General features: G+C 48.7%; 2 protein-coding genes across 5 annotated transcripts in view; one reads left to right on the top strand and one right to left on the bottom strand.

Annotated features, from left to right (window-relative positions):
• CEPT1 (choline/ethanolamine phosphotransferase 1) overlaps positions 1 to 1,976 on the top strand; it is a 36,082-nt gene extending 34,106 nt beyond the window's left edge. For all 3 annotated transcript variants that reach the window (XM_030869003.2, XM_030869002.2, XM_030869004.2), the window contains exons 8-9: positions 374 to 499; positions 1,093 to 1,976. In XM_030869003.2, coding sequence (XP_030724863.1) covers positions 374 to 499; positions 1,093 to 1,212 — 246 coding nt within the window. In that variant the 3' untranslated portion in view covers positions 1,213 to 1,976. The remainder of the gene's footprint in view (positions 1 to 373; positions 500 to 1,092) is intronic.
• Positions 1,977 to 4,482: 2,506 nt separating this feature from the next.
• On the bottom strand, positions 4,483 to 22,472 carry DENND2D (DENN domain containing 2D). Of its 2 annotated transcripts, none has more exons than XM_030869007.2 (12): positions 22,319 to 22,472; positions 17,343 to 17,518; positions 16,417 to 16,529; positions 15,295 to 15,364; positions 14,505 to 14,582; positions 13,283 to 13,423; positions 11,901 to 12,049; positions 9,350 to 9,527; positions 6,480 to 6,521; positions 5,986 to 6,070; positions 5,419 to 5,658; positions 4,483 to 4,941 (listed from the first exon to the last, which is right to left on the bottom strand). In XM_030869007.2, the coding sequence occupies exons 1-12, from the start codon at positions 22,374 to 22,376 to the stop codon at positions 4,865 to 4,867; spliced, it is 1,407 nt and encodes a 468-aa protein (XP_030724867.1). In that variant the 5' UTR covers positions 22,377 to 22,472; the 3' UTR covers positions 4,483 to 4,864. The 2 variants fall into 2 exon arrangements, with proteins under 2 accessions (XP_030724867.1, XP_069902594.1); XM_070046493.1 differs by lacking the exon at positions 22,319 to 22,472 and adding an exon at positions 18,080 to 18,170.
• Between the last annotated feature and the right edge of the window lie 3,291 nt (positions 22,473 to 25,763).

The following is a 25,763-nucleotide window of genomic DNA, read 5'->3' as shown; positions in this document are numbered from 1 at the left end:
TCTCTTGATGTCAATATGGGAGCCATTTTTACTCTTACATGAAGCTACAATTTGAGATTACCAGAAGCTCCTTAAACCTCTACAACTCTTCTTTCTATCCACATTCTTCATTCTCATTCTTCATTCTCATTCTGTACACTCAAGGCTCCTTGTGAAAAGCATATTTAGGGGGACTTAGTTGGCATGGTATATACCTTCGGTGTATAGCTCTCACACCCACTTTTTGTTGTTGTTTTAGTTTTGAAAGTTCAACAGATATTGCTAAAGAATTCTTGAAACTTGATATTTGATCACAATACTGATTTACTGTGTAGCTCACAATTGCTTTAATATGGAAATGCCTGCCTACATCACCGATTCTCTTTATTCATAGGTGGCACACATGACTAAAAGTGAAATGCATTTGCATGACACAGCATTCATAGGTCCAGCACTTTTGTTTCTGGACCAATATTTTAACAGCTTTATTGATGAATATATTGTACTTTGGATAGCCCTGGTAAGTTTTGTACTGTGTTCTATTTCATGATTTGAAGGGTACTTGTTTTCTGTTTCAGTGGGCCAGTCCTGAGAGACAGATCGTATAATTGTAATGATTTAGAATACTAGAAAACCACATTTATGGGACTTCGTGGGAGTTCTTCATGGCTTCATCTTTGAGTCATTTTTTGTATTATTCTTATTAGTCCTGCCTACATCCTGGCTCATAAATTCCATATTTCTAACTGTAAAGCAGGAGTTGGCAGACTACAGCTTGTGGGCCAATGGCCAGTTTTTGTAAATAGTTTTATTGGAACACAGTCATGGCCATTCATTTATGTATTGTCTGTGGCTGCTTTCATGCTACAGTGGCAGAGTTGAGCAGTTGTGACAAAGAGAGTATGGTTCACAAAGCCTAAAATATTCACTAAGTTTGTTGCTCCTTGGTGTAAAGGAAGAATCTTTGAGGAAATTGAGTTATTAAATTTTATGGAATTGAAGGTAAATTTCAAAATAAGAGAAGAAAGAAGCCTCTCCTCTTGGCTTTCAGGAATCTTAGGGATGGCCTAAGCAGATTCCTGAGAATCTAATAGTATCTTTTTTTTTTTTTAGGTCTTCTCTTTCTTTGATTTGATTCGCTACTGTGTCAGTGTTTGCAATCAGATTGCGTCTCACCTGCACATACATGTCTTCAGAATCAAGGTCTCTACAGCTCATTCTAATCATCATTAATGATGTAATTGATGTTATAGGAAACTCATGTTTTCTGCCCGAAAGGATCTGAACATATTAAGGAGAATGGGGTGGTTAAGAACAAATATAATTTATAGTAACCAACGTTATATATAACTTTTATTCTTTGTTATTGGTAACACTCCTTAACTATCCCTGTGTGAGAATGGGAGTTTCAAGTTCCATCCCGTAAATTGTACATGTTGTCAAACAGGGTTGGCCCAAGAAAGCATGCAAGAAAAAAATGCCATGTGTTTGTAATTATCCTGGATTCATAGTAAAATTGTCATGGGGAGCAGATCCCCAGTGGTGGAGATTTCTAATGTAGAATATTTGCAGGCCAAAAGATGGTTGCTTTATAATTTTAACAAATCATCATCTTTTAGTGACGTCCTTGTTTAGTATCTTCTCAAGCTTTCTTTATTGAGGAGCTCAGCTTGTGGCACAGATATATCTTGTGAGGTGGAACCTAGTGATAAAGATCTTGAATTTGGATTGAAAGGTTTCCTATCTTTACATTATTGAGGAAGTCATTTTTTTTATTGATCAAGAAATGGTATCTCATGGGCTTGGGAAATCCTGTTAGCATGCATAATAATGTGGTAACTTTGTCGATCCATTTTATTTTTTTAAATAAATATATGATCTGAAAGCCAGTCTTCTTCTCAGTTTTATTCAGTGGAAAGATAAACTAAGTTTTAATGTCGTTTTTAAAATTTTTAAGCAAAATTTATTTCTGTTCTTTAATAAATGAGGAAATTCAGTCAGCTACATCATCATTATGTGTCCTGTGACCTTTCTATTTTGTATAAAACTGTTTAACTTAAAACACAGGAGTGCTGGGCCTCCCTGGTGGTGCAGTGGTTGAGAGTCCGCCTGCCGATGCAGGGGACACGGGTTCGTGCCCCGGTCCGGGAGGATCCCACATGCCGTGGAACGGCTAGGCCCGTGAGCCATGGCTGCTGAGCCTGCGCATCCGGAGCCTATGCTCTGCAACGGGAGAGGCCACAACAGTGAGAGGCCCGCGTACCGCAAAGGAAAACAAAACAAAACAAAACAAAACACAGGAGTGCTATGTTCATTTTCCCTCTTGGTAGATTTTTTTGGTTGTGGTTGTGTCACCCTTGAGATTATAAATCTTTTTTTCCCTTTGAGAAAACAGAATCATAATCTTAAAAGTCCAGAGGGGTTTAATAGTTACCTGGTCTAGGAATCTCAAACCCTTCCCCCAGATTTTTAATGAGAGAGGCTTGGGCCTCTCTAGGCAATTATTGAAAATTTGCACTCTCCTTTTCTGGCTACTCAGTATCTGTACAACAGTTTGAATTGAAAACCAGGTGTCCTCAGTAACTATAAACCAGATCTGTTTCCATTGTATATAGTTCAGTTGCTTGAATGAAGAGGGAGACAAGCGGAAAAGGTTTAAGCTGTTGACTAAAATGAGGTATCTTACTATTGATTTTTATTTATACCCTGTTTCCATATGGATACACAATAGCTGTGCTGCCTTGCCTGGCAACCAGAACTCTTCCTTGCACTTTTAATGATTTCATCAATTCCATGTAATCTTGATTAGCAATGACTGTGAAACCTTTCATTTCTTTGCTAGAATGTAGCAGGAAGGGGAAGTTTCTCACTGCCTTTGCTTGCTAGCAACTTCTCCAGCATCTGGGGTAGAGAAGTACATACAGAAAAATGCTAGGGCGGATCAAATGTTGCAAGCTAGGACAAAGGAAAAAGAAGGAGGGATAATTAACTAAAGTTACCTCATTGTCTTATTATATTAGATAGACAGAGCAAATGTTAATTACCTACAGTGGAAATTGAGGTCTGGAGAAGCTCAATGGCATACCAGTGTCACAACAGTTACTCCTTTTCCAAATGGGGACTAGAATCCAGATCTTCTGAATCCTAATCCATTGTTCTCTCCTACACCACACTAGGTTTTAGTGGGCTGAAGCTACAAACTGAGATTCTAGAATCTTTTTCAGTGTAAAGGAAATCTGGAAGACGTTCAGGTATTTGGTGTGCTCTTCCTTCAGCTCTAGATAACCATCCGCATCATATCAATGGTATGTTTATAGTAAACCTCAGCTGGTCCTAATTCTTCTTGTGATCATATTATATATGATTTTGATACCTGGTTAGGTATCAAAATTATCTGAAGAATTTTAAAAACTACAGGTTCCCAGGTCCTATTGCTAGAGATATTTGGTAGGTTTGAGATGGGGCCTCATATTTTCATAAGCTCCCCAGGATTCCAGTCCTTGTTAAACCTTTTGAGTTACAACTAGGCTTAGGAACCACTGTCATAAACTACCTAAAAAGGTGCAATGACTCTTGGAAGCTGTGAAGAGTAGCAGCATAGTTAGGGGTGGCATGTGGACGGAAGAACATGTGCCACCTGCAGTAGGTCTCTGTGACCCTAAAATAAAATTATATTGGCTTTAACTTCAATTTGGTAACCCTAGTCCCCATCCCACCCTCCAACAACATTTGTGTTCTTTGTACAGAATGCAGGGGCCTCTGAGGGCCACACTCACATACTCACATTAAAAAGATGGAATTTTTGAAAAACAAGATGCTTCTAAAAGTTTCCCATCCCTTACAGTGTTTAAACAGAAACCGTCCATAGAGATACAGAGGGAAGATGGACCAGGTGACTACTAAACTCGTTTGAACTTCTAAGATTTTGATTCTCTTTTCTCAAAGAGAAAAAACGTCAATGCGGGGGATCCCTCTACCTTTAGCTAAAGAGTTGAACTGGGCTTCTCAACATATTGAAGTTGGAAGTAGGATGTCTAAAATGGAAAGTTCCAAACTGGAAGTGATGGGCAGACAGACCTATTGATGGAAACAATGTAGTGTTCTTCACTGGCTTCTGTCAACTGAAATTCCTACCCTCAAGTTACTCGACTGCAAATCCTTCACTCTGGCTAGCAGCCTTTCCTCCCAAGATTCTGGAAAACACACCGAACTAGAACCAAGAACTGCTGCCGTGTCCCCAGTGCGGTTGCTGCTTTTACCAGTATCCCTCACCCTTCCTATTAGAAGGCTCTGCCGACCCCTGTAATCCCACTGCTCCAAACACAGTCCCAGAGTTCTGGGCACTATTGCCAGGTCCTCTACTTCTAGCGCAGTTTATTCTCACATCTATTGCCTTGTTTTCCTGGTTTTCTCTCCATAGTGGAAGCCAGAGATACACATTTAAAGAACAAGAAGATTTTCATCTTTATTCTTATCCTCACATGTCCACAGACCTCTTCTTCTATGTGGAGAAACTGAGCCTTTGGGCCACAACTGCTTTCCCTGTTGAGGATTTTGTAAGAGGTTCCTGGAAGAGGGCAGTTACAGCAACTTGTAAGACTCTACAACACCTCTACTACTGTCTCCTGCCCGGTGTCACCTCTGCAGGAAAGGCAGCTTTGTGCCCAGCTCTGTGAGCACAGAGGTCAGAGCCTTCCAAAGTCTTGAGAAAGCTGATTCCAGGGATCCCAAACTCAGGACACCAACTTGAAGCAAGACCTGGTTACCAGGACTCGGAAGAAGGCTGTGGATTCTGGGGGCTGAGAGCTTCACATCCTACCATGCTGGCAGGGGCCAAAGTCCACAACTGGCCTATAGGTCTAGTCACTGCTGTTCACCACAGCTCTTATTTCAAAGTCTTTTCCTTTGGTTTCTTCTGTTTCTTCCGTTCCTCGTATTCAAGTATTTTCTGTTGGAAATAGCCTGTGGGTTCAGATACATGTGTTAAGAGACATCTAATCTGGCCAGGCAGACTTAAGATAAGCTCAGGAGTGAGGGTCAGGAATATCCTCTCTGCTGCCCACGCTCCCAGACTACACCCACATTCCTGCCAGGATGCCCAAGCCCTCACAGGTCTTTGGAGATACAGGTATTTGATTTGGCCCCAGAGGGGGCCTAAAACAAATAATAATTAGTAGGAATTAGCTCCAGACTAAAACAAAGAGCATACGGCCTCCTGCTGGCTGATGAACAGAGCAACTTCTGCAAAGTATCAGCTCAGGAGGCATTTTCTTAGGCTTCAGGTTCTTTCCTTCCAGCCCCGCTTGGTAAGATTACAGCTATTTTTGTGGGCCTCTAGAGAGAAATGCTCTTTCCTCCCCTCCTCTTCATCGTAGGGCCACACCTGACTTGGAGGCAGTGACCCTCTGGGCTTGGATTGATAGGGGCCTGTCACTATACCTGCAGGAGGGTTCTTGCTCTTCTCAGCTTCCTGGATGAAAAGGGAAAAGAGCTGTGTCTTCACAAACTTCTTCACAAATCGGCGGTTGGCCTTGGAGGTCAGAGCCTTATAGAAGCCCCGTTCTTGGAAGTGGCCTTGCCCATTTGCTTCCCGCTTGATGTAGGAAGCGTAGTGGCCCACAGTCTTGACAAAGAACTGCACAAAAGGGCCTGAAACATGCTCATTGATTTGTTCAGAAGCTGCAAGGAACAGAGACCATCTCAGGATAGTGGAAGGATGAAACTACCCACTCTTACCTCCAGTGGCTTTCTTCGCAAGCTGAAAGCTCTTGGAGAAGGGGTGAGGTAGGCTTCATAACTACTGATTGACTGATTAAAATGGGAGACTAGATATGGGTTCACCATTGCTTAGGAAGAATAAAATCTCATACTTGCCCTAGAATCAAGGCCTCTGGGACTAGCCCAGGACTGCTGAGTGAATTTGTTTTAGTTCTGGAAGGGAATTATTGGGAATCATGCCCTCAAGCTCTTAGGAGAAAGCCAAAATAAGAGGAGCCTAGGACTTACTCTGTGACCCCTTGATCCCCTGACCAAGAGATTCTAAGATGTCCTCCTGAAGCTTGGGTGGTAGGATGTCTTTTTCATCACCAACCTAGGAGACGACAGAGGTAGCTCAGAGGTTAAGCAGTCAGGGGGGAGGTGTGAAGTGAAGTGTTGGCAGAGAGTGTGAGATGGGGATGAATTCTACACTCCACTCTTCCCCCCACCCCCAGATAATTGGCCACATAGAAGAGAAGCAACAGAAGCTTTGACTCTAAACACTAGTAAGTTTCTCCATCCCTCTGGTACTTGGTTTATATCCTTGCCCTAAAGGCACTAACAGATGCCTTGTGAAGTCATCTGTCTTTGTCATGGGCTCCTTGAGAGAGGAGAGATCTTGTTAGCATGGATTCTCACTCAACAAAAGTTCTTAAAGTTTGTTAAAGTAAGTGGAACATCAGTGAGACTAGAGCAATTGAAGTGGTGGTGGGTCTGCTGGGGATCTGAACCCAGACACTTACTGACATTAAGAAGGTTCCTTCACAAAGATTCACCAACAGGACCTGAAAAAAACACAAAACAGCTTGATCTCTTCCCCTTTCTCCATTTCTGCCTGTGGTTGTAACTTTCAGCCCAAGTAGCAATAAAATCAGCACCTTAAGTTCTCATTTCCTGTCTGATAGTCTCTTTTCTCACCACCCCCTCTTTCCTGGGAAAACGGTGTGAGGGTGTAGGAAGCAGGAAACAGGAGAGAGCTAAGGAAGATGGGACAGACAATATGGGTAAACCATAGCCAGTCACTCCCTTAATAAAACATTGATCATGGTAATGGCTTCTACATATGCAACATTTAGTACGTGGCACACATGGTGCTTTGCACATTTTATCTCATTTAATCTTCCCAATGCTCCTGTAGAGGCAGGTACTGTGCCTGTTTTGCAGATGAGGAAACAGACCCAAAGAAGCTAAGCTGCCTGAGGTGATACTGCTAACAAATAGGACAGTTTCCAAGCCGAGGTTGTGCTGTCCCTGGGACTACGTCTTTCTCCCGACAACTCTCCTTCAACTCCCTTCCTTCTGGTCAGCTTTAGGACAGGGATGGACATCTTTTGATTTTTTTAATGCTCACAACAACTTTATGTACAATTGCCTGGAGTTCCATTTATAAAACTCCCACAGAGCTCTGAGCCTTCCAGCAGGAAACAGCGAGAGGAGGAAATGAGCCCAGGGTCAGCAGGAAGAGGGAAGGAAAGGCAGTAACCTGTGTCTATAGGCTGCAGGTAGGACAAGCACAGGGCTGGAACTTGGGAGACCTGAGCTCTAGTATCAGCTCCATCATTGCCTGAGAGGCCTTCAGTCCAGACTAGAGATGACAAATAGGCATCCTGCTGGTTGGATTCCAACCTACAGATCTGTTTCTTTTTGCCTCAGAGAATTTTTAAATAATTCAATTTAGTTTCCAATATTTAAATTGGAAAATTTCACATAAAATTTGGATTTGGGGCTTCTCCTGAAAAGTCAGGAGCTCTAACACTGATCCACATACAGATGGAACTGAGTTACAGCTGCCCCCTTTAGTCAAGGCCTGTGCTCAGCAGTTTGTCATAATCCCCCGAAGCCTGTGTTGGCCATTTAAATGCCTGCTGGCTCCCTCTTTTCAGTTTGTGACCCTTGGTCTCGACAGGTGGGTGAGTGATCCCTGCATGCACCCTTCTCCCAAATAAAAAGAAAGAGGAACTAGGAAGTGTGCCAAGAGACAGAGCAAGCACTGTAATTATCCATCGTCAAGGGAGAAAAGTTGAACTAGTTCAGGCCTGAAACCACTTGTATACATAGGCTCAGATGCCTTCACTCAGGGCAGGCTGTTTACTTCGGGGGCTGGGAGGTAAGAGTGTGTGAAGAAATTTTTTGTGAAGTTGTTCCCAGAAGTCTTTCCAGTACTTGGAAAGACTGTCTGTCAAGCGTTCCCTTCCAGAGAGTGGACGTGGGGAGTCAGGGAATCCCCCTCCCCTTCCCTGGCCCCTAGCCCTCTCCCTTCCTCACCCCCTGCCCATTTCACGGAGCAGCTGCAGAGGAATAAAATAGGCCAAGGCTCTTAGCGAGCAGGAGCTGGAGTCTGTGTAGCCTTCCGGTGTCTTCCCGCCAGGCCAGTGGAGGAAGAGCCACAGCTGAGGAGATAGAGCTGTAGCATCAGGAAGTTTCATAACTTCTGGGTATGGGGCATTTTAAGTCATTGCTAAACATGGGGCTGATACTCTGTCCCAGTTAGTCACAAGGCAAATACTGGCTCAAAGGGCATGTGTACTCAGCAGTCCTGAGGAGGGTTGAGCGGGCCAGCAAAGCAAGGAAGGGAAACAGAGCCTGCTTCTTTACCTCCCAGCAGCACTCTGTGGAAGAAAGGCTTTGGTTCTATCTACTAGATTCCATCCTTGCCTATGTGGCTTCAGATAAATGAGTTATCTGGACCGCAGATACTTCTTATGTAAATGGAGGAAGTCCTCCCACTAGGGTGGGTTGCAAGCCTTCAATAGCTTACTTCTAGGCCCTGCCTCTCCCCTTGGTAGGCCCTTTGTCTACACAGGGAGTCAGTGGTTAGCCCGTGCAGACAAACCGAAGTAGCTCTTCTGGCTTGAAATTATCATCATGTGCTATCTCTTGAAAGTTCCTATTGACAACTCAAGCAAAGCACATGTTTTGAGTTGTTCTTCCAACACTGGAGATAGATTTATGTTATTAATGCCTATTTTCACCACTGATCTTTCTGGTGTATCTGGAGGCACTGCCAAGAAATAAGAAGCTGACAGAGATCAAAGGGAATTTGGACCTCTATCCTCATTAGCCAACTGAGCTCTGAGCTAATCAGAAAGATGACCCTTGCTACAAAAAAAAAAAATCTGCATTTTCAAGGCTTGTTGTTTGCAGGAAGGCTATGTCAGTTCACTTCTAAGCACCGCACCGTGAACAGCCCCCAGTGGGGTGTGTGTTGTATAGACCAGCTGTTGTACAGACCAGCTGTGCTCGTCCGTTCAGAAGAAAAACGGGACACCTGGGGCCTGCTCATTAGGACTAGCTGGCCTAGGACAGTCGGGTGAGCCCTGAATAAGCCACGTGCTGCCCCTTAAGCCCAGGGAAATCATTCAGGAGGAGGGAGCAGACCCTTATTGAGTATCAGCTATATGTCAGGCACCAGGCTAGGTGCTTTATGCAGAATTTTTCCCCCTAGGATCCCTAGGAACTGAACATTGTCATTCCGATATTACAGATGAGGGAGCTCAGGCTTAAAGAAGTTAAACAACCTGCGGCAAAATCACCCAGCTGTTAGTAGCAGAGCTGGGATCGGGATCCAGGTCTGCCTGGCTCCAAGTCATGCCCTCTTCTTGCGGCATCATACCTCTTCCATGGGGCTCTCCATAACCTCCTGCCGAAAGCGCATTTGGACTCCAACCATGAAGGGAGTGGGGCAGCAGACAGTGGCCAGAAGGCTCTCGGGGACAACAGGGATGTAGGTGTGGGCCCAGCTGAAGGGGTAGAGCAGCGCCGCAGCAGCATGGATGCACTGAGACAGTGTGCTGGGGACAGGGCACAGAGAGTGAGAGTCAGAGGGGCCTCCCTGCGCCTCCACCCCCAGGGACCCACCCCTACAGCCCACCACTGACAGCAGCTGCTCATGCTGCCTGTAAAAGCAAGTCTGGGAGCCATGCCAGTCACAGAGCTTGTGACTACTTGTAGCTGGGAGGAAAGGTACAGAAACTGGGAGGCTGAGGCTCCTCTCATCAAGGATGGGGCCTCTATTTGATCCTTTTCCCAGTTAAGTCTTCTCAACTCACTTCCGGGGGTGGGGGGGGGGGCGGGGGAGTGACTCTAAAGAGGGGAGGGAAGAAGAAATGTCTTCATTGTTCGAGTCCCTTCTCTGTGCTTACCACTGTGCTAAGGATGTGGATACCAGGAAGCATAAGACTGGCTCTGCTTTTAAGGAATTCAGTGTAGTTAAGGAGACAAACGTGTAAACATTGGGGTGCAGCAGAGAGGTCAAGCCTGTTTCCTCCTTATGTCTCATCCTGAGTCTTTAACTCTCACAGCTCCCTCTGGCCACTCGTGGTTATTTCAAGTTACCGGGTTGGTGCCTGAGTTTGCTTGGGAAATTCCTGGATTCCAGGAACCTCTGACCAGCAATTCCTACCTGGAAAGTCCCACAGAAGTGGCTCCTCCACCCTTCCCAACGAAGCATTCCCTGTGTAATTATTGCCTAAGTCACAACTCGGGCCCAGCTCCCCCCAATCCCTCCCCCCTTTGCCCCTCCAACACACACACACAACCCCCCTTTCTGTCTTCTCTATTCTCCACTGGCTTTCACGGCTCTTCATTTCTCCAAATTACCCCAAAGCCAAAGCCAATCAAAACACAGATGCAGAAACCTTGTTTCAGCTCTTGGTATGGAGCTAGCACTTCCTGAGTTAGAAAGATGGAGTCTCTGAGAGTCTCGCCAAGGCTTAGGCTGACTGGAAGTCCCCTTCCTGCCTGAGTTGCAGAGATCTGAAACACTCAGTGTAGGAAGGAAGTGGGGAGTGGTGGAGTCTCCCTGAAGAAAGTTAACGCCTGAGAGATGAGTCTTGCCGGCCTTTGCCCATGTCCAGGCCAGAGTCCCCTTCACTTCCTAAACACTGATCTTAGGAGGAAAAGGCCAGAATCCCAGCTCCAGCTGTGACAGAAACTTCTCAGTCCCCTACAGGGCAGAGAGTAGAAGAGCTACTTCCAAAGCAAAAGATTACACCACTTTCCACAAGGATTGGCCTACGACTGGTGCCTTTTCGGTTATCACTGATGTTTACAGAATTTTCAACCCACAGACCCCCATTGCCTGCCCAAGCTTCCTTTCCTCTAAAACCCATGACATTCACCTGGCCCTCTGGCCTAATATTTGGGTCCCTAATATCCTTTTCTTCTTCTTCCCTAAAAGATAAAACCAGGGTTGTCAGCCCAATATAAGCAGCTTTCTCCATCCCAAGACATAAATAGGTCAACCTTCTACTGTCTTACGATTTTTCTCCCTTCTCTATTCTGTCACACATCTCCCCATGTCTTTCTCAGACTTGAAGCCCCTAAGAGGTAGAGACCAAGACATGATATTATTCTGCTTCAACTATACACAGGGATATAGTCAACCATGAACTTATTATTAAGAAAAACAACTAGCACTTACCAGTGTGTGCCTGGCAGAGTGCTAGTTACCTAATGTGCATTACTTCATTTAATCCTTACCGCACTCTTATGAAGTAGCTACAGATCTCCATTTTACAGATAAGGAGATCATGACTTCAAGAAGTTAAGAACCCAACCTAAGGAACACCATGTAGCTAAAGGTAGAGGAAAAGAACTTGAACTTTGTTCTGCTGATTTCAATACCTGTGCTTTCTTTTCAAATGGGGATAATTCGACATTCCCTTAAGGTCTAGGACCATGTCTTATTTGTCTGTATTTTCCTGATGCTTGGCATCTGGTAAACAGTTGACACACAATAAGTGTTTGTTGAATGAGTGAATAAATGGACAAATGACATGTGTTTGCCACTAAGGATAGTGCGCTTGACCTCCCTACCACTCTATGACTTCCTGCCCTGTCCTCCCTCAGCTTCTCGAGAGCAGAATCATGTCTGCATCCACCCTAACTGGTCTCCTCCAGGGCTGTCACGGGAATACTTCTTGTACTTCTCAGTGCTAAATCACAAACCTCCTTCAGGCTTAGGCAGTGATCAAGTTTGGAGGCAGAAACAGGGAATTATAACAGCTATTTTCTAGGCTTAGTGCAGATCAAGGCAGGGTGGCAGGAGGGTGGGGAGCACACAGGTCCTACAGCCTGATTTCCTTCGAGAACCCTCCGGTCTATTCCTTGGAACCCAGGGATGCCAGTCAGTTCAGGTGACCCCGCTCGGTGGCTGGACCAACCTGAGACCTTCTGCCAGGAAGATGATTCTTCTCTCCAGCACTGCAGAGGCAAAGATCTGAAGAATCTGCTCAAAACTGAGACAGCGCAACAGAGAACTAAAATCCACGTGCTCTAGGTGGGAGTCAAGGGGCCGCGTCAGCGAAATGAACTGTGGGGAAACCAGAGAGAGGGGGAGTCACCACACTGAAAAAATCACACAAACCCCCGAAAGCTGGGTCTCTACCAGCCTCCACCCTATCTTCCCCAAAGGAGTACATCTGACCGTGCCTCCCCACTGCTAAAAACCCACCCATGGTTCCCCTACGCTCTGAGGATGACACTGATGTAATCCCCTATGTGGCCCACAAGGCCCGCCTCTCTCACCACCTGCCTCACCTCGCTTCCCCGCATCAACTCCTTTCCGTTCCTTGAGCATGTCACACTCTTTCTTGCCGGAGGTTCTTCCCTCCCTCCCCTGGGTTGCCTTTCACTCTTTTTCAAAAAAACTAACTTATTAGTTTTTCATTGAAGTATAGTTGGTTTACAATATTTTCTCTCTTCATTCTTATCCTCCTTTATGTCTCAGAGGCCTTCATTGGCCACCTAATGCAAGGTGTCAACCTGTGTTTCTCATCATTTTCCCATGTAGCATCCTGTTTTCTTTTCATCACAATCATATAATTTTTAATTATTTATTTGTGTGTTTACTTATTTAAGTCTTTAGACTTTTAGCTCCATGAAGTCAGGGACCACATTCATTTTATTTACCGCTTCGTAGCCAGAAAATAGTCTAACTTGGTGCATAGCTAGCCTGCCACACTTATGTTTTGAATAAGTGAACAAGCCTAGCCCCTCCCCTTATTCCGATCTGGGGAAGCAGAGGACACAGCAGATTATCCAGAGTACCAGGGGTCAGGACTGGAATTCTTAAAACAACGTTCTACTTGCTGCTTTGTCTGCTTAGTGTCTTAAAACAATAGCATCCCCACTGTGGCATGGGTGGGGACTCAGGGGTGGGGATGTGTGATAAGAAAAAGACAGGTGGAGGCCATAAGGTAGAGATATAGGACAGACACCGGAAGATAAGTGAGGTAATGGGGAAAAGTGGCAGTTTGGCGGCTGGGGGCAAAGGCCATTCTAGGACCAGGAGCCTCAGCTTACCTGATTTATTTATTATAAATAAAAGTCTTGGTGGCTTAAACAGTAAGTAGGTCCTTGTGAGCATCAGGTTGGGAGGATCAGAACATTGGGGTTTGACTTTCAGCTCTGCCGCCAATAATTCGAGCCAAGCCCCAGTGCCTGCCTGGCTCAGTTTCTGGTGAATGGGAGCACTGTGACGAGAGGTGCCCCAGGAACACGCCCCCTGCAGTCAGGGAGGGTCTTGTCCATTTTGCTCACCCACCTCAGTGCCTGAGTCGGGGATGAAGCTCTTGAGGGTGACGGTCTTCCCAGGAGCGGGGAAGGCTGCCTCTCGGAGGCCCTGCATGAATGGGTAGATGACTGCCATGGAGATCTGATGCCTCTTTTCCACTTCATCCAGGATCTGTACGGAAGAGGACCACGGGAAACATGACTCAAAGGGACGCTCCCAGGCTGGTAGCTGAGATCTCACGTGTGAGGCTGGTCCCGCCAATCCTTAACTGGTTCATTCTTCCCTGGCAGAAACCAGTCTGCTGTTTACCTCCTGCGCAAGACCTGCTTTTGCTCCTAGCCTTCTTCTTTTCATCTTCTCTCTACCGATCCGTATTCCTTCCTTCTCCTAACATCAGCACGAGCTACCTTCCCCAGGAAGTCATTCGAGAGTAAACTCGTCATCCCTGATGGTACCATGTTCATTTGTGCTAGATGGAGTGGGAGACTAGAAGCTGGGCCTCTTAGGTGCCACTCTGCCCTCCAACTTCCACCAGAGGCTCCCCAGGTCGAAGGATGGCCTTCATCCACAGAACCCTGCACAGATGAACCATCCACCCAAGCCAAGGCTGATGGAGTATATTACCTTCATCCTTCAAGGGGCCTGCCTGGGGCAGAGCACACTGATGCCCTTTTCTGGCCACTAAGACATGCCACATCCATTCGGAAAGATTCCTCTCTGATCCCAACTCAGGTGTACTAGCACTCAAATTGCTCCAGCAGAAGTCCTGGAGACCTCAACTTCCCCCTCTACCCTGGAAGGAGTCAGAGGGAGTCCCCCAAGCCCCGCTGTATAATTGTCTTTATATCTGTTTAGTATTCTGTCTTCTTCATGTATCATGTCATCTGAGCCTCACAGCAACCCATGAGATAGGAAGGTGAGGGATCATTCCATGCACTTGACAGATGAGGAACTGGAACTCCCCACTCCTGACCTGGAGCTCTACCCATGTCCCACTCCAGCTGCATTCTTACCTGACTAGACGGGGAGCAGTGGGCTTTCTGCAGGGGAGACAGTCCTCTAGCTTCAGTTCCTACTTTTCCCTAAAGCCAAGTCCAGCCCAATCGCCTGTCTGCCTGAATCTCCCCAGGGTGCCTCGCCTGACCCCGGCTGTGGGGGAGGAGCACAGGGGGCTCAGGCAGGGCAGGCAGCCAGGTGGACCTGGAGGCTCAACAGGCCCAGCAGGCCCCGAGGAATCCCGTTCCACCCCTACCTTGGAGAACAAGCCGAAGCAGCCAATGCAGCTGATGATGCAGTACACCCTGGGGAGGCGAGGACCACGGCCGGCGGGCTAGGGAGGGACGGACAGGCTCCTTCAGTGCTGCAGCCTCCCCAGGGCCTCTATGCAACTGGGGCTGATGGGGCACAGGGCTGGTGGCTGGGGCTGGGGGATCCATGGTGAATGGTGGGCTGGAGGGAGAAAGACCTGGCTGTGCAGAGGTCCCACTCATGGGAGAGGCAGCAGGGAGGCCAGAACGGCCACCGAAATCCAAAGAAAGTGGCCTTGAGGGGGCTGGTTGGCTCAAGGGCGAACACTGCCTGCATCGGCACCAACACTATCAGGGGTGAGCCAAGAGGGAGCAAGTGTGTTGTAGAGACGAGGAAACAGCTAGGCAGGAGAGCGCTATGAAAGTGACTTGAGAGCCCAAGGACTGAGCTTCGTTGTCCAAATCCCAGGCCAGGCTGTGGGAGGCAGGGGCCAAGTCAATGAGGCCTGGATAGAGAGGGCGGGGAGCGGGTTAGAATGAAGCTTCCCCCCGAGCTGGGGAGAGTAGAGACCAAAGCATGGCAGCAAAGGTGCCCTGGGTGGGTGAGGAGGGGTGTGTGTCCCCATTCTTGTGAGGTGGCACAGGGCACTAACATGGCAGCAGGTACTGGGCTGTGCTCTCTCTACAACCACCTCTGCCAGGGAGCCTTGGCTTTTGCAGCTGAGGCTTGAGCAAACCCAGCTGTGGAGCAGAACAGGCTGCAGAGAGGAGGGGCCCGTTCTGAGCTCTACAAACCAAGAGGCGCCTGCAGTATCCAATCTTCCTGCTGCCATCCACGTTGGTCAGGACAAACGAGAAGGTCTCCCTGAGGAAGAGCAGACAAGACCTGGTTTACATTTGCTCACTGGGTTCTTTTTATTCCTTAAGATTTATTTATGATTTATTTATTTATTTTTGGCTGCCTCGGGTCTTTGTTGCTGCGTGCAGCCTCTTCGTTGTGGCGAGAGGGCTTCTCTCTAGTTGTGGCATGTGGGTTTTCTCTCTCTAGCTGTGGCACGCAAGCTCCAGGGTGAGTGCTCTCCGTAGTTGTGGTGCGAAGGTTCCAGAGCACGTGGGCTCTAGTTCAGGCATGCGAGCTCAGTAGTTGTGTCTTGGGCTTAGCTGCCCTGCGACATGTGGGATCTTAGTTCCCTGGGATCGAACCCGTGTCCCCTTCATTGTGAGGCGGATTCTTTACCACTGGACCACCAGGGAAGTCCCTGCTCACTACATTCTAAAGCAGGAAGGCAGTCAGCATCAGAGCAGGGCTGAGGGGGGTGAGGAGGGTAAAGGGGAGCTGCTGATTAATCCTGAGAGTAACCGTAACATCAGTAATTTATTTAAAGTGCTTATTGGTGTCAAGCTCTAAATGTATCATCACATTTAGTTCTCAAAACAACCCTTTGAAGTAGGTTCAATCACTATGCCCACTTTACAAATAAAGGAACTGAGACTCTGGGGGAGTGTTTCTCATCCAAGGTCATTCAACTCATAAGTGCTAAAGCCAAAACTTGAGCTCAGGCAGTCAAATTCCAGGACTCACGGCGTAAAAGGCTCTGGCATATAAGGGACTCCTTAGAGGCCAAAGGACTTCTTCTAAGTCCATCTTCTGCCAGAGGCCGTCAAAACACAGTGACTAGCTCCTAGGACAAGTGAAAGAGCCTCGCCCTTCTGTTAGAAGGGACTGCTTAACCTGGTTACCCGAGCTCTCTTGCCTCGAGGTGTCCCAGGCAAGATGTTTAGAAATGAATCAACTCCAGCCCCTCCCCATCAGGAAGGAAGCTGGTGAGAAATCCAGTTGACGGGGGGTGCAGGAACCCCGTGGTTCGCCCTTCTCCTCCAATCCCAGATTCCCCCGTCCCAGGGCCGAGCGATTACCTGGGATACTCAGTGAGTGGGGCCCACTCATTCCCATCTGGGAAGCAAAACAAGGGGATGGCTCCGAGCAGCCGTTCCTCCTCCTCCTGTTGTCCCCGAAGCAAGTTCTCTCGCTACAAGGAATGGGAAAAGAGACAGGTGGATGTGGAGGCAGGAGCAGGTGGAGAGGGCTTGGGGGCTGGCGGGCTACTCTGTGCCCATCACTGCATAGAGACTGCGTTCTGGGTCTGGCTGGAAGAACCCCAACGCTGAAACAGTCCCTCCCGGGCCAAGTCTACATGAACCTGAGTTGGACTTCAGTATCCTAAGGATCTACATAGTCAGGAAGGGGGCCAGGACCATGCTGAGTGCAGAAAGGCCCAGAGACCTCCTGGCTTCCTGGGAGGACCACATCAGAGAGATACCGCATCTGAGAAGAGAAGCGGCCAGCTCAGTAGCCTCACTGTCAGGGTTAATGAGAAAGATGCCCTAACCCCACCCCTTCACCCGCTGCGGGACCAGACAAGAAGGAGTCCGATGCTTGGGCTGTGGCCACCAGCTACGTGCCTGCCCCACCCTTTCCCTCCCACCCACCCCAGGGAGGGGATTCCTGCGAGGATCTCTGGCAGAAGGTAAGATTCTCTACAGAGAAGGGTGGCTGAGCATAGAATTTGGAAGAATTAGGAGGTCCCCCAAACAGCAGAAGAACTAGCCTAGTTTCCCAGCTAGGGAGCCTAGGTCAGTTCGTTACAGACCTAGATTCTGCGGGTGATAAGAGAAAACAGGGCTGGACCTGAAGGAAACAGGAGCAGTGAGCTCAGGGCAGCTCTAGACGAGCCCCCTGCAGGGTGGGGGGCTGGGGATGGGGAGACGGCACCCCCCCACACCCATCGCCTCTCAAACACCCGAACCCTCTGTCCCCCATTGCCCCTTCCTTCAATCCTTACCTTGGGGAACTGGTAGGTGATTGTGGGCTCATAATCATCCCCCGAAGGCTTTTTTTTGAGAGAAACCACGAGGAGGTATTCAAAGAAGTGCTGCCCTCCGGCAAAGTTGGGTAGACAGTGCTCCTGGGCCCTTTCTGGTTCCTTTACAACTTCCCCCAGATTATCCTGGGGAGGTCCTGAAACCAAGACACCAGGGCCCACTGGTATCTCATTGATCCAGGCCCCGAGTGGAGGATGTGAGGCTCCAGTATCTTTGGCACTTCTAGGCCGTCATACCGACACCGAGGTCCCTGGAGCCTGCCCAGCACCTCAGGTCCAGGCACGGGATCAGAGCCAACTGGGCAGTTTCCGTGCCTGCCTGGGAGATTTGGAACCACCGGGGGTGGGGGGGCAAGAGGAGGAAAGAAGTCACTGATTCGGAAGCCAAGGAAATATACTGGGGAGGTCACCTGGGAGGCCCGAGGCCCCAGGGTAGCAGAAACTCTGCCTAAGTGAAACAGTACACCCCGAGTTGACTTGGACTCAAGAAATCGGAACAGGCCAAGGGCCACGTGACTGTGACCACAGGGCATGACCGGCTCTAAAAACCAACAGGGGAAACCTCCTGGCCAGGTCACATGGGGAACCAGGGGAAGGATGAGATATAAAAGAAGAAGAAAAAGAAGTATTTCAAGGAAGAAACAGCCCCATCAAAGAGGGTCACCCTGGAAAAAAGAAGTAGCTAATCCAGTCCAGACCTGCTCCGTGTCGAGGCAGCCAGTTGCGGAAGCGCCTGAGTATCCCGCCTACCACTTGTCTTTCCATCTTCTTGGGCCTGTAAGGCATGGAGTGCTTGCCTTTCCTCTAACAGACTGGCTACAGAAAACCTGAGAAGGCGGCTGCCGTTTCAGTCTCCAGCCACAACTCTATGAAGCCAAGCCACGTGCTGTCTTCCAAATAGGGGAGAGCAGTTTCCATCCTATGCACCCAATAGTTGAGCAAGGAGCCCGTGTGACAGGACCCAGAAAGGCAGCAGAACGCCTGCACTGACAGAGGCAGCATCCTGGCACTGCAGCTCAGACCTCAGCTCCTCCCAAGAGCCCCAGGGTGTGGTGAGAGAAAAGGTCATAGGCAAACACCTCCAGAGCCCAGCTGCTTCTGGGCTAAGGGCTTTTAATTCTGGGCTGAAGGTTGTGCAATGGGTTTATTTACAACCCCTTGACAGTGGAGAATGCCTTGCCAGTCCCAGGACAGGGATCTTATATCTCCATAACTGATTCCCGACCTTTCACTTCCTAACTCGGTCAATGGCAGCAGATAACCTCTGCATGGCCCCCTGCTGCACTCTGGGACTTCCAGGACTTCAAGGCTGCAAGCAAGAGCACAGGACCAAAAACTCCTCACAGCAAGGTTGCCCCTGCCTCCCCTGATTAAAATCAATAGACTTGACCTCATTCATTATTTAAGTGGAGAAATTGTTCTAGCAAGAGGAATTCCTGGATATCAAAATGAACCTAATCCTCTCCTGGTGGTGAAATAAAGAGCAAAGTCCATCTCTGGGTTGGAGAGTTCCTGATATCTCAGCACAGTCTACAATGGTGCATCTTTCATCCCCTGCAATATGTCCTAAGGCAAACTTGTCTCACTGGGACCTGTTCCAGGGCTCCAGCAAAGAATCCCTCCTCCCAGATAGGAAGCACTGACTTAGGACAGTCTCCCTGGCCTACCGTAGGGGACTGGTTGCATCAGTAGCCTGAGGGGCACTCAGTGGAGTGGAAAGCATCTGGGTGATCTCCACCCCACCCCCACGCCTGCTCAGTCTTTTTTCCTGGTTTGTCCAGGTCAACAGTTCTGCACAAGCTAAGAGCAGAGCAGCTGGGCCCTGGGGCTCCAGTGGTGCTGTGTCTGGAGGCTGGGGAAGAGAGACAGAATAGCAGTAAATCACCTGGGATTCTCACATAAACCCTTGAGTGTGTAAATGCACGTGGTAAGAGAGAAAGACTCTTGCCAGGAGGCTGCCCCTAAGAGAAGCTAGAAGGCAAAAGGGTTTGGTGCCAGTGTCTGCCACTCCTGCAAAGAATTAATAGACCTCTGGAAGAATGTGTGGTGCTGAAATAGGGGACACAGTTGCTTGCTCTTAATAGTTCCAGACCTGGCTTCTGTGGACTAGTAAAAGCCAGTACTCAGTGGCCCAGCCATGACTCCTGGGGAGATCAAGGATCACAGTAAATAAGAATGTTTCAATCACTGTAGGGACTTCCCTGGTGGTGCAGTGGTTAAGAATCCGTTTGCCAATGCAGGGGACATGGGTTCAAGCCCTGGTCTGGGAAGATCCCACATGCCACGGAGCAACTAAGCCCGTGCACCACAACTACTGAAGCCCGTGTGCCTACAGCCCATGCTCCACAACAAGAGAAGCCACCGCAATGAGAAGCCTGTGCTCCGCAATGAAGAGTAGCCCCCACTCGCTTGCCTGGAGCTAGAGAAAGCCTGCATGCAGCAACAAAGACCCAGTGCAGCCAAAAAAAAAAAGGGAACGTTACATTCACTGCAGTGGTGAGAACAGTGACCTGGAACACTCGGATCTGTCACCACACCTTATCTGCAACCTGCACAGACTGGCTGCACAATCCTCGCCACCAATCTGAGAAACAAGCATCATCTCCAGACACAGATGGGGAAACCGAGGCACAGAGTAATTCAGGGACTATTTGGGGAATACAACAGAATCTGTCGGGGGTGGGAATGATGAGCGTTTCATGTTCACGCTCCTGCCTCCTGGGTGCAGTACACACCAAACATCCCACAAATGTGGATGCCTCCTGTTTGCAAAAGACCTTGAGAAGCAAAATCTTTTCCCTGGGCATTCCAGAACCTCAGGAAATGATTTCTTTCCCTAAATCCTTCGGGTTGCATTTTCAGCCCATTTCTTCCTGCTTTATCAGAAGAGCCAAGAGAACAGCAAAACTTACAATCGCAAACAAAAGAAGTTACTGGACTTTGGGGCTGAGGACCAAGAAATCCAGAAAAAAGTCTTCCCCCTTTCAAAGGGGGTTATCAACAGAAGGAAAACCTCCATCACACACACGTTTAATATGGGTCTTCTCATTTAATCCTCAGTGCCCTAGAAAGGAATTATTATCCTGAATTTTCAGTTTAGGAGGGAGACGCCCTTTCTAGGGAAGTCAGGAGTCTGGTTACACGTGTTCCTCCACCAGGAAGTGCCTCCCACAGCCCTCTGACAAAAGTCCCAGAACCAGCTGGAATATAGGTGAAGGGACTTTCTGGAACCTTGATCTGGAAAGCTGGCCCTTCCTCTTCTAGCTCAGCTGCTCTCGACCCAGGACCACCACCACTGCCAACCCTCCCATCAGGATGATTTACACCCATGCATGTGTGTATACACACACACACACACACACACACACACACACACACACACACACACACACACACACCCTCCTACCACACAGTTGCCTTGGGGCCAAAAGGGCAAAAGAGGGAGGGGGAAATTCCGGGAAAGGTGGAGGATAGTATGGAAGATGAAGGCACACTCTCCTGCCCGCTAGGTGCCAGACCTCAGGACAGGTAATACTGGCTGCACATCTTACAGTCCCTCATTGTCATCAGGTACAGTCATCAGCCCTGTTTTGGGAACAACTGGAATGTTTCCTCTGGGCTGCAGGGAGCAGATCCCTTCCATTCACACAGGCTTCTGAGGGTCGAGGGAGACCAGGAAAGACCAAGCCAGTGCTCTCCAGAGAAAAGAGGCCACCAGCCCCACCCTGCATCTGCTCCTGCCACGGCACGCTCCCAGGCATCTGTCCCAACCCATGGTCTCTGACCTCTCCGCCTCAGTACAGGTGGAATGACCAGATAGATACTGGAAACCTGTGTTCAGGGAGAACAGCAAGGGCTAGGGGTGGGGGACAGGGGTAATGGCAGAAGGAGCACTGATTCCCCCCTCCCAGGTCTCCCCAGTTCTGGGGCTTGGAGTAAGAGGGGGTCTCATTCAATCTTTTGACCACCAATGTTAGAAGGGGTGGACTGTCTTGGTATGACCCCTGCTTACTTTCCAATCGGTTCCCTTCTTCTCAGAAGGTGGGACCTCTGGACAAAGTATCTAAGGGTTGTGGCTGCTTAGCCATCGGGCTGGTCAGTGGTAAGCAGCAATAAATATGTGTTGAATGAATGAAAAAAAGAATGAATGAATTCCTAACTCCCTTCCAAAGCCCAGCGCCCCTGCTGAGAAGAAAGGAAGCGAATATTGACTGCTAATTTAATCCGTACAACCCTGTATGGCAGGAATCATTCTTCCTTCTGTAAAGGGGGACCAAGGGATAAGGGAGCCTTGCCTTGCCGGGTTCGCACACTCTAAGGAAGCAGCTGAGCAGGCTCTATCCCAGCTCTGCTCGAGGCCACACTCTCCAGGGCTCCTCGCCGCCCCTAGGGGAGGGAGGGGGGTGACGTCGCAGGGGAAGGGCAGTGCTGTGGCCGGCGGCTGTGTGCGGGGCAAAGTCGCGGGCTCCCACGAGTGGAGTCCGGGGGCGGGGGGGCGGGGAGGCGGGGCAGCGCGGGGAGGCGGGCGGCCGAGGGCTGAGGCTGTGTCTCCCGGGCGGCCGCCGCGGCCCGGGAGCTGCAGGCACCCTGCGGTTGCCCCACAAACTTCCTGGCTGGTAGGACACGTGGCCCCGGGGCCCCACAACGGTTTCCTTTGGCTGGCGACCTCCCCTTTGCCCCTGCTGGCGTGGCTTCTCCTCTGACCTCCGACCCCTTCCCCACCAGCCCGTTTCCACCTCTACCTGCGCCCTTTCTCTCCAGCTCACCTGACCCCTGCCCAGCACCCCCGGAATGCCCCCTCAGACTGCTCCTCGATCGATCGCGACCCTCCGCACCGCCCTGCCTTGGCCCCTTGTCCCCGTCACCTCCTGTCCTGGCCCGCGGTCCCCCCGCTGTGCCCGCGCCCTCGTCCCGGCGCGCCCCGGCCCGGCACTAACCCCCACGGCCGCGCTTCAGTCTCAGGCTGGCTCGGAGGCGGCGGCCGAGCCCATCCATGGCCCCTGGAACACCCGGCGCCCGCTCCCAGGTCCGCGCCGGCCCCGCCCCCCCAATGCGCGACCTCGGCTGGCAGACACTTTCACTTTTCCGCGGGGGAGAGGCAGAGGGGGACGAGCCGGGACGCGACGGCACACCTTCCGGACTCCGGCCCAACCCCCGGCGCACCTGGGCGGGCCCGCTCTTCGCTGGGCGCCGGGCAGGGCTGCGTGGGGTGACAGAGGGCGCTCAACGCGCGTCCGGGAGGGGCGGTGCCACCTGGCTCCCACCCTCTGTGGGGCGTCCCGGGAAGTTTGACTTTCCGAACCCCGCGGTCCGCAAATGTTCGGGGTCGCCACGAAGTCACCCTCCGCCTCCGCGGCAAGCGCGGGTTGTGCCCTCCCGGTGGGCATCCCTACACCTTCCAGGTGGCTCGGGGACTTATGCCAGAAGGAGACAGAGTTTTCAGAGTCGGCACAGCTTTCCAACCTCTCCACTTCGCCCCCTGCAACTGCGTTAGCCTCTGGCCATTTCCAGATCTCTTGCTATATTTGTCCTTCTCCTCCGTGGGGCCCGTGCCCCTGCGTTGCTCTTTTCCCTATTCCACTCCCCCGACGAAAGGACCTGGCCCTGTGAGCTCTTGAGGAGGGACTGGAGATGCAGTTGAGGGCCTTGATCCTGCCTTCCATCCAGCCGGCTCTTGGGCAGTTCAGCAAAATGAGAGTAATCCCTGCCCTGCCACCCTGCAAAGACATGGAAGTCAAGGATTAGAAAGCTCTTTGTAAACTCTTATGTGATACAAATGTAAGGGATGATGATAATAATGATGACAATAGTGATGATGACAGTTGCAGCTAGCCACACTCCCCTTCTTCTAATCCCAAATCCCCATAGAGCCATTCAGCTTTTCTTCTGCCCTTCTCACCTGCAATGGCTTCCTTACACTTCCACATTTCAAGCTTCCTTTGTCAGAAATGAAAATTTGCATTTGATAAGCCCCTCTTGCTCCTGGGGGATCCGCCCTGGCTCTCCTCTGCCTCCCAGGACCTGTAGGGTGGAAAGGATAGAGGAAGTGCAGAGTCCTGTCTGAAATTTCTCCATTCACAGAGGTTTTAGCCTCTGTTTCAGATGTGGGTGGCAGAGGGAAGAAGACACTGTGGCAGAAATACGTCTAGGATCTATAGAAATGACCCCCGGACCTACACCCCCTTCCTCTCCCCTGCATGGCCTCCAGGTGACTCTTGTGTCACAGACTATGGGTGAGCAACAGTGAGGAATCTAGCCCTGGTATTAAACTGTCTAGTCTTAGCCCAGAGGTTCTAAAAGTTGCCTCTACTCTGGGCCTATGCAATTTTGTACTTAATTACACAGTCTGTTTCTGTTCCCTATTCTCTGTGAATTTCCACACACGAGGACACATCTGTTTCTCAAGTACCTTCTCTTGGCTCTGCATTCATGTCTTCTGCATCTCCGTGTAAGTATAGTAGTTGTTCATGATAAACTTGTCCCACTGGTTGAACATAATTGTGCCTTAATTTTCCCAACCTATTTTATGGCGGCCTTAACCAATCTACTTCCTTCCTGTAAAAACAGATGAAGCAATATGTGTATAGGTACAGCAAAAAGATATGTACAAGACTGTTCATGTTGAATCTTATCTGAAATAGCCTCAAACTGTAATAACCTCAAATGTCCATAAACAATGACATGGATGAGTTGCAGCATATTCTTACAATGGAGTACTATACAGCAGTAGGAATGAATACACCATGACCGCATGCAATAGCATGGCTACACCATACAAATATAATGTTGAGCAAGACAGTCAGACACAAAAGACGACATAATGTAAGTTTCCATTTATGTAAAGTTAAAAACAAGCAAAACTAATATATGGAATGAGAAGTCAGGATGATGCTACGTTAGGGAGGAGGGAGGAAGTAGTGATTGGGAGAACACCATAGGGCTTCTGGGGTGCTAGTAGTGTCCTATTTCTTTTTTTTTTTTTTTTCTTTAATTAACATCAAGCCATTTACTTTCATTTATCTGTCACTTTTTTTTAAAGGATTTCATGATGATGTATGTTTCCTAAAGTTTAGGTGTGAATCAAAATGAGCCTTTGTGTTTAAAAATATATACAATACATCTTTTAGATGGCTTATTGTCCACCTTTGATTATGAACTATTACAATGAAAATGAAAAATTGGGCAACGTTGGTACAAGCTGTGGCTTTCGCATGCCTTACCTTGCTTCTTTTTATCCCTGTCTTCTCTTCATTTATTTGATGTTTTCTGCCTCACCACGACCATTTCAGTTGGTGATACTGTGATAGTGAAGTTATTTGCCAGTTGGAAATATAAACCTTGCTCCCGTCACGATTTGTTTCACTGCCGAAGGGCTTAATAATTTTTCTCCACCCAACTTTTTCTGTCTGTGGCAACCAAGGTAGTGTTATGAGAAATTCTCTCATGAATAAAGCTTAACTTCTGAATCTGGGGGCAGGGAGTAGAGTCCTGTTCAGTCAAGTTACTGATTTCTCTAGTTTATCTTTTTTGGTAACTAGAGCCCTCAGAACAAAATGGTAGCCAACAGACATTTCCCAGAGAAGAGGAAGTCAAAAAGGAGTTCTCCACGATGTAGTAAGGACTCTTAGGAATTCATAGGACTTTTATAATCAGTATTGTCTCTCCTCTCTCACCATGACCCTTTTATATAAGAACAATATTGGGCCATCAATGTCCTATTTCTTAACCTGGTGGCAGATACATAGGTGTGGTCATTCTTTGCACTGTATGCTTACATGTACTTCTTTCTATGTATGTGAAACTAAATAGTTTTTTTTTAAAAAAAGTATCCATTAGGACATTAGGATGACATAAATGGAGGCATAAGCTAGTTGAGAATGAATTGAGAAATTATTGGGATGTAAGTAAGCAAGTATAAATCTACATTTTTGAGAAGTGTGGATAACAATAGGAAAAATTGGTCCATAGTTAGAGGGAGATTTGGTTTTAAAGTGGTGGGTTAAGATGGGAAAGATGAGAGCATATTTATGGGCGTAGGGGCAGGAACCAGCGGGGAGGAGATGAAGAGTACAAGGGAGTGGCAGGTTGAACAAGATCTGAGAGCGGGGAGAAGGTAGAAGTTGGAGGCTTTGGCAGAAGACTGGCTTTAAATGGGAAAAAGAGCTTTATTTGTGGGAAATGGGTATAGATGTTGATTAATTTGTAGATGAAGAAGTGGGAAGTTAAAAGGATAAAATAAGAGGCCTCAGTTTCTACTAGAAGAAAAGTTTTTTCCTCCTTTTCTTCTTGTAGCTGTGTTACTGAGTCCAAGCTCGCTCTTCTCGCCACACGACAGGCCAATAAATCAGAGACGAGGTGTTGAGGCAGGGAATACGACTTTAT

This window comes from Globicephala melas, chromosome 1 (genome assembly GCF_963455315.2).
Source record: "Globicephala melas chromosome 1, mGloMel1.2, whole genome shotgun sequence".
In the NCBI taxonomy this organism is placed as follows: Eukaryota; Metazoa; Chordata; class Mammalia; order Artiodactyla; family Delphinidae; genus Globicephala; species Globicephala melas.
Note: the sequence above shows the minus strand (reverse complement) of the source record. Positions and strands in the feature narration are given on the sequence as shown.

Bases quoted from the DNA above. Each gene is read 5' to 3' on its own strand.
- DENND2D (XM_070046493.1), bottom strand. From the start codon at position 18,167: ATGCCTTACAGGCCCAAGAAGATGGAAAGACAAGTGGTAGGCGGGATA. The intron at 14,583-15,294 runs GTTTGTAGAGCT...GTCCCTCCCTAG, and splicing joins GATACTGCAGGCGCCTCTTG to CCCGCCGGCCGTGGTCCTCG. The intron at 12,050-13,282 runs GTGGGTGAGCAA...GTTTCCCCACAG, and splicing joins TCCCCGACTCAGGCACTGAG to TTCATTTCGCTGACGCGGCC.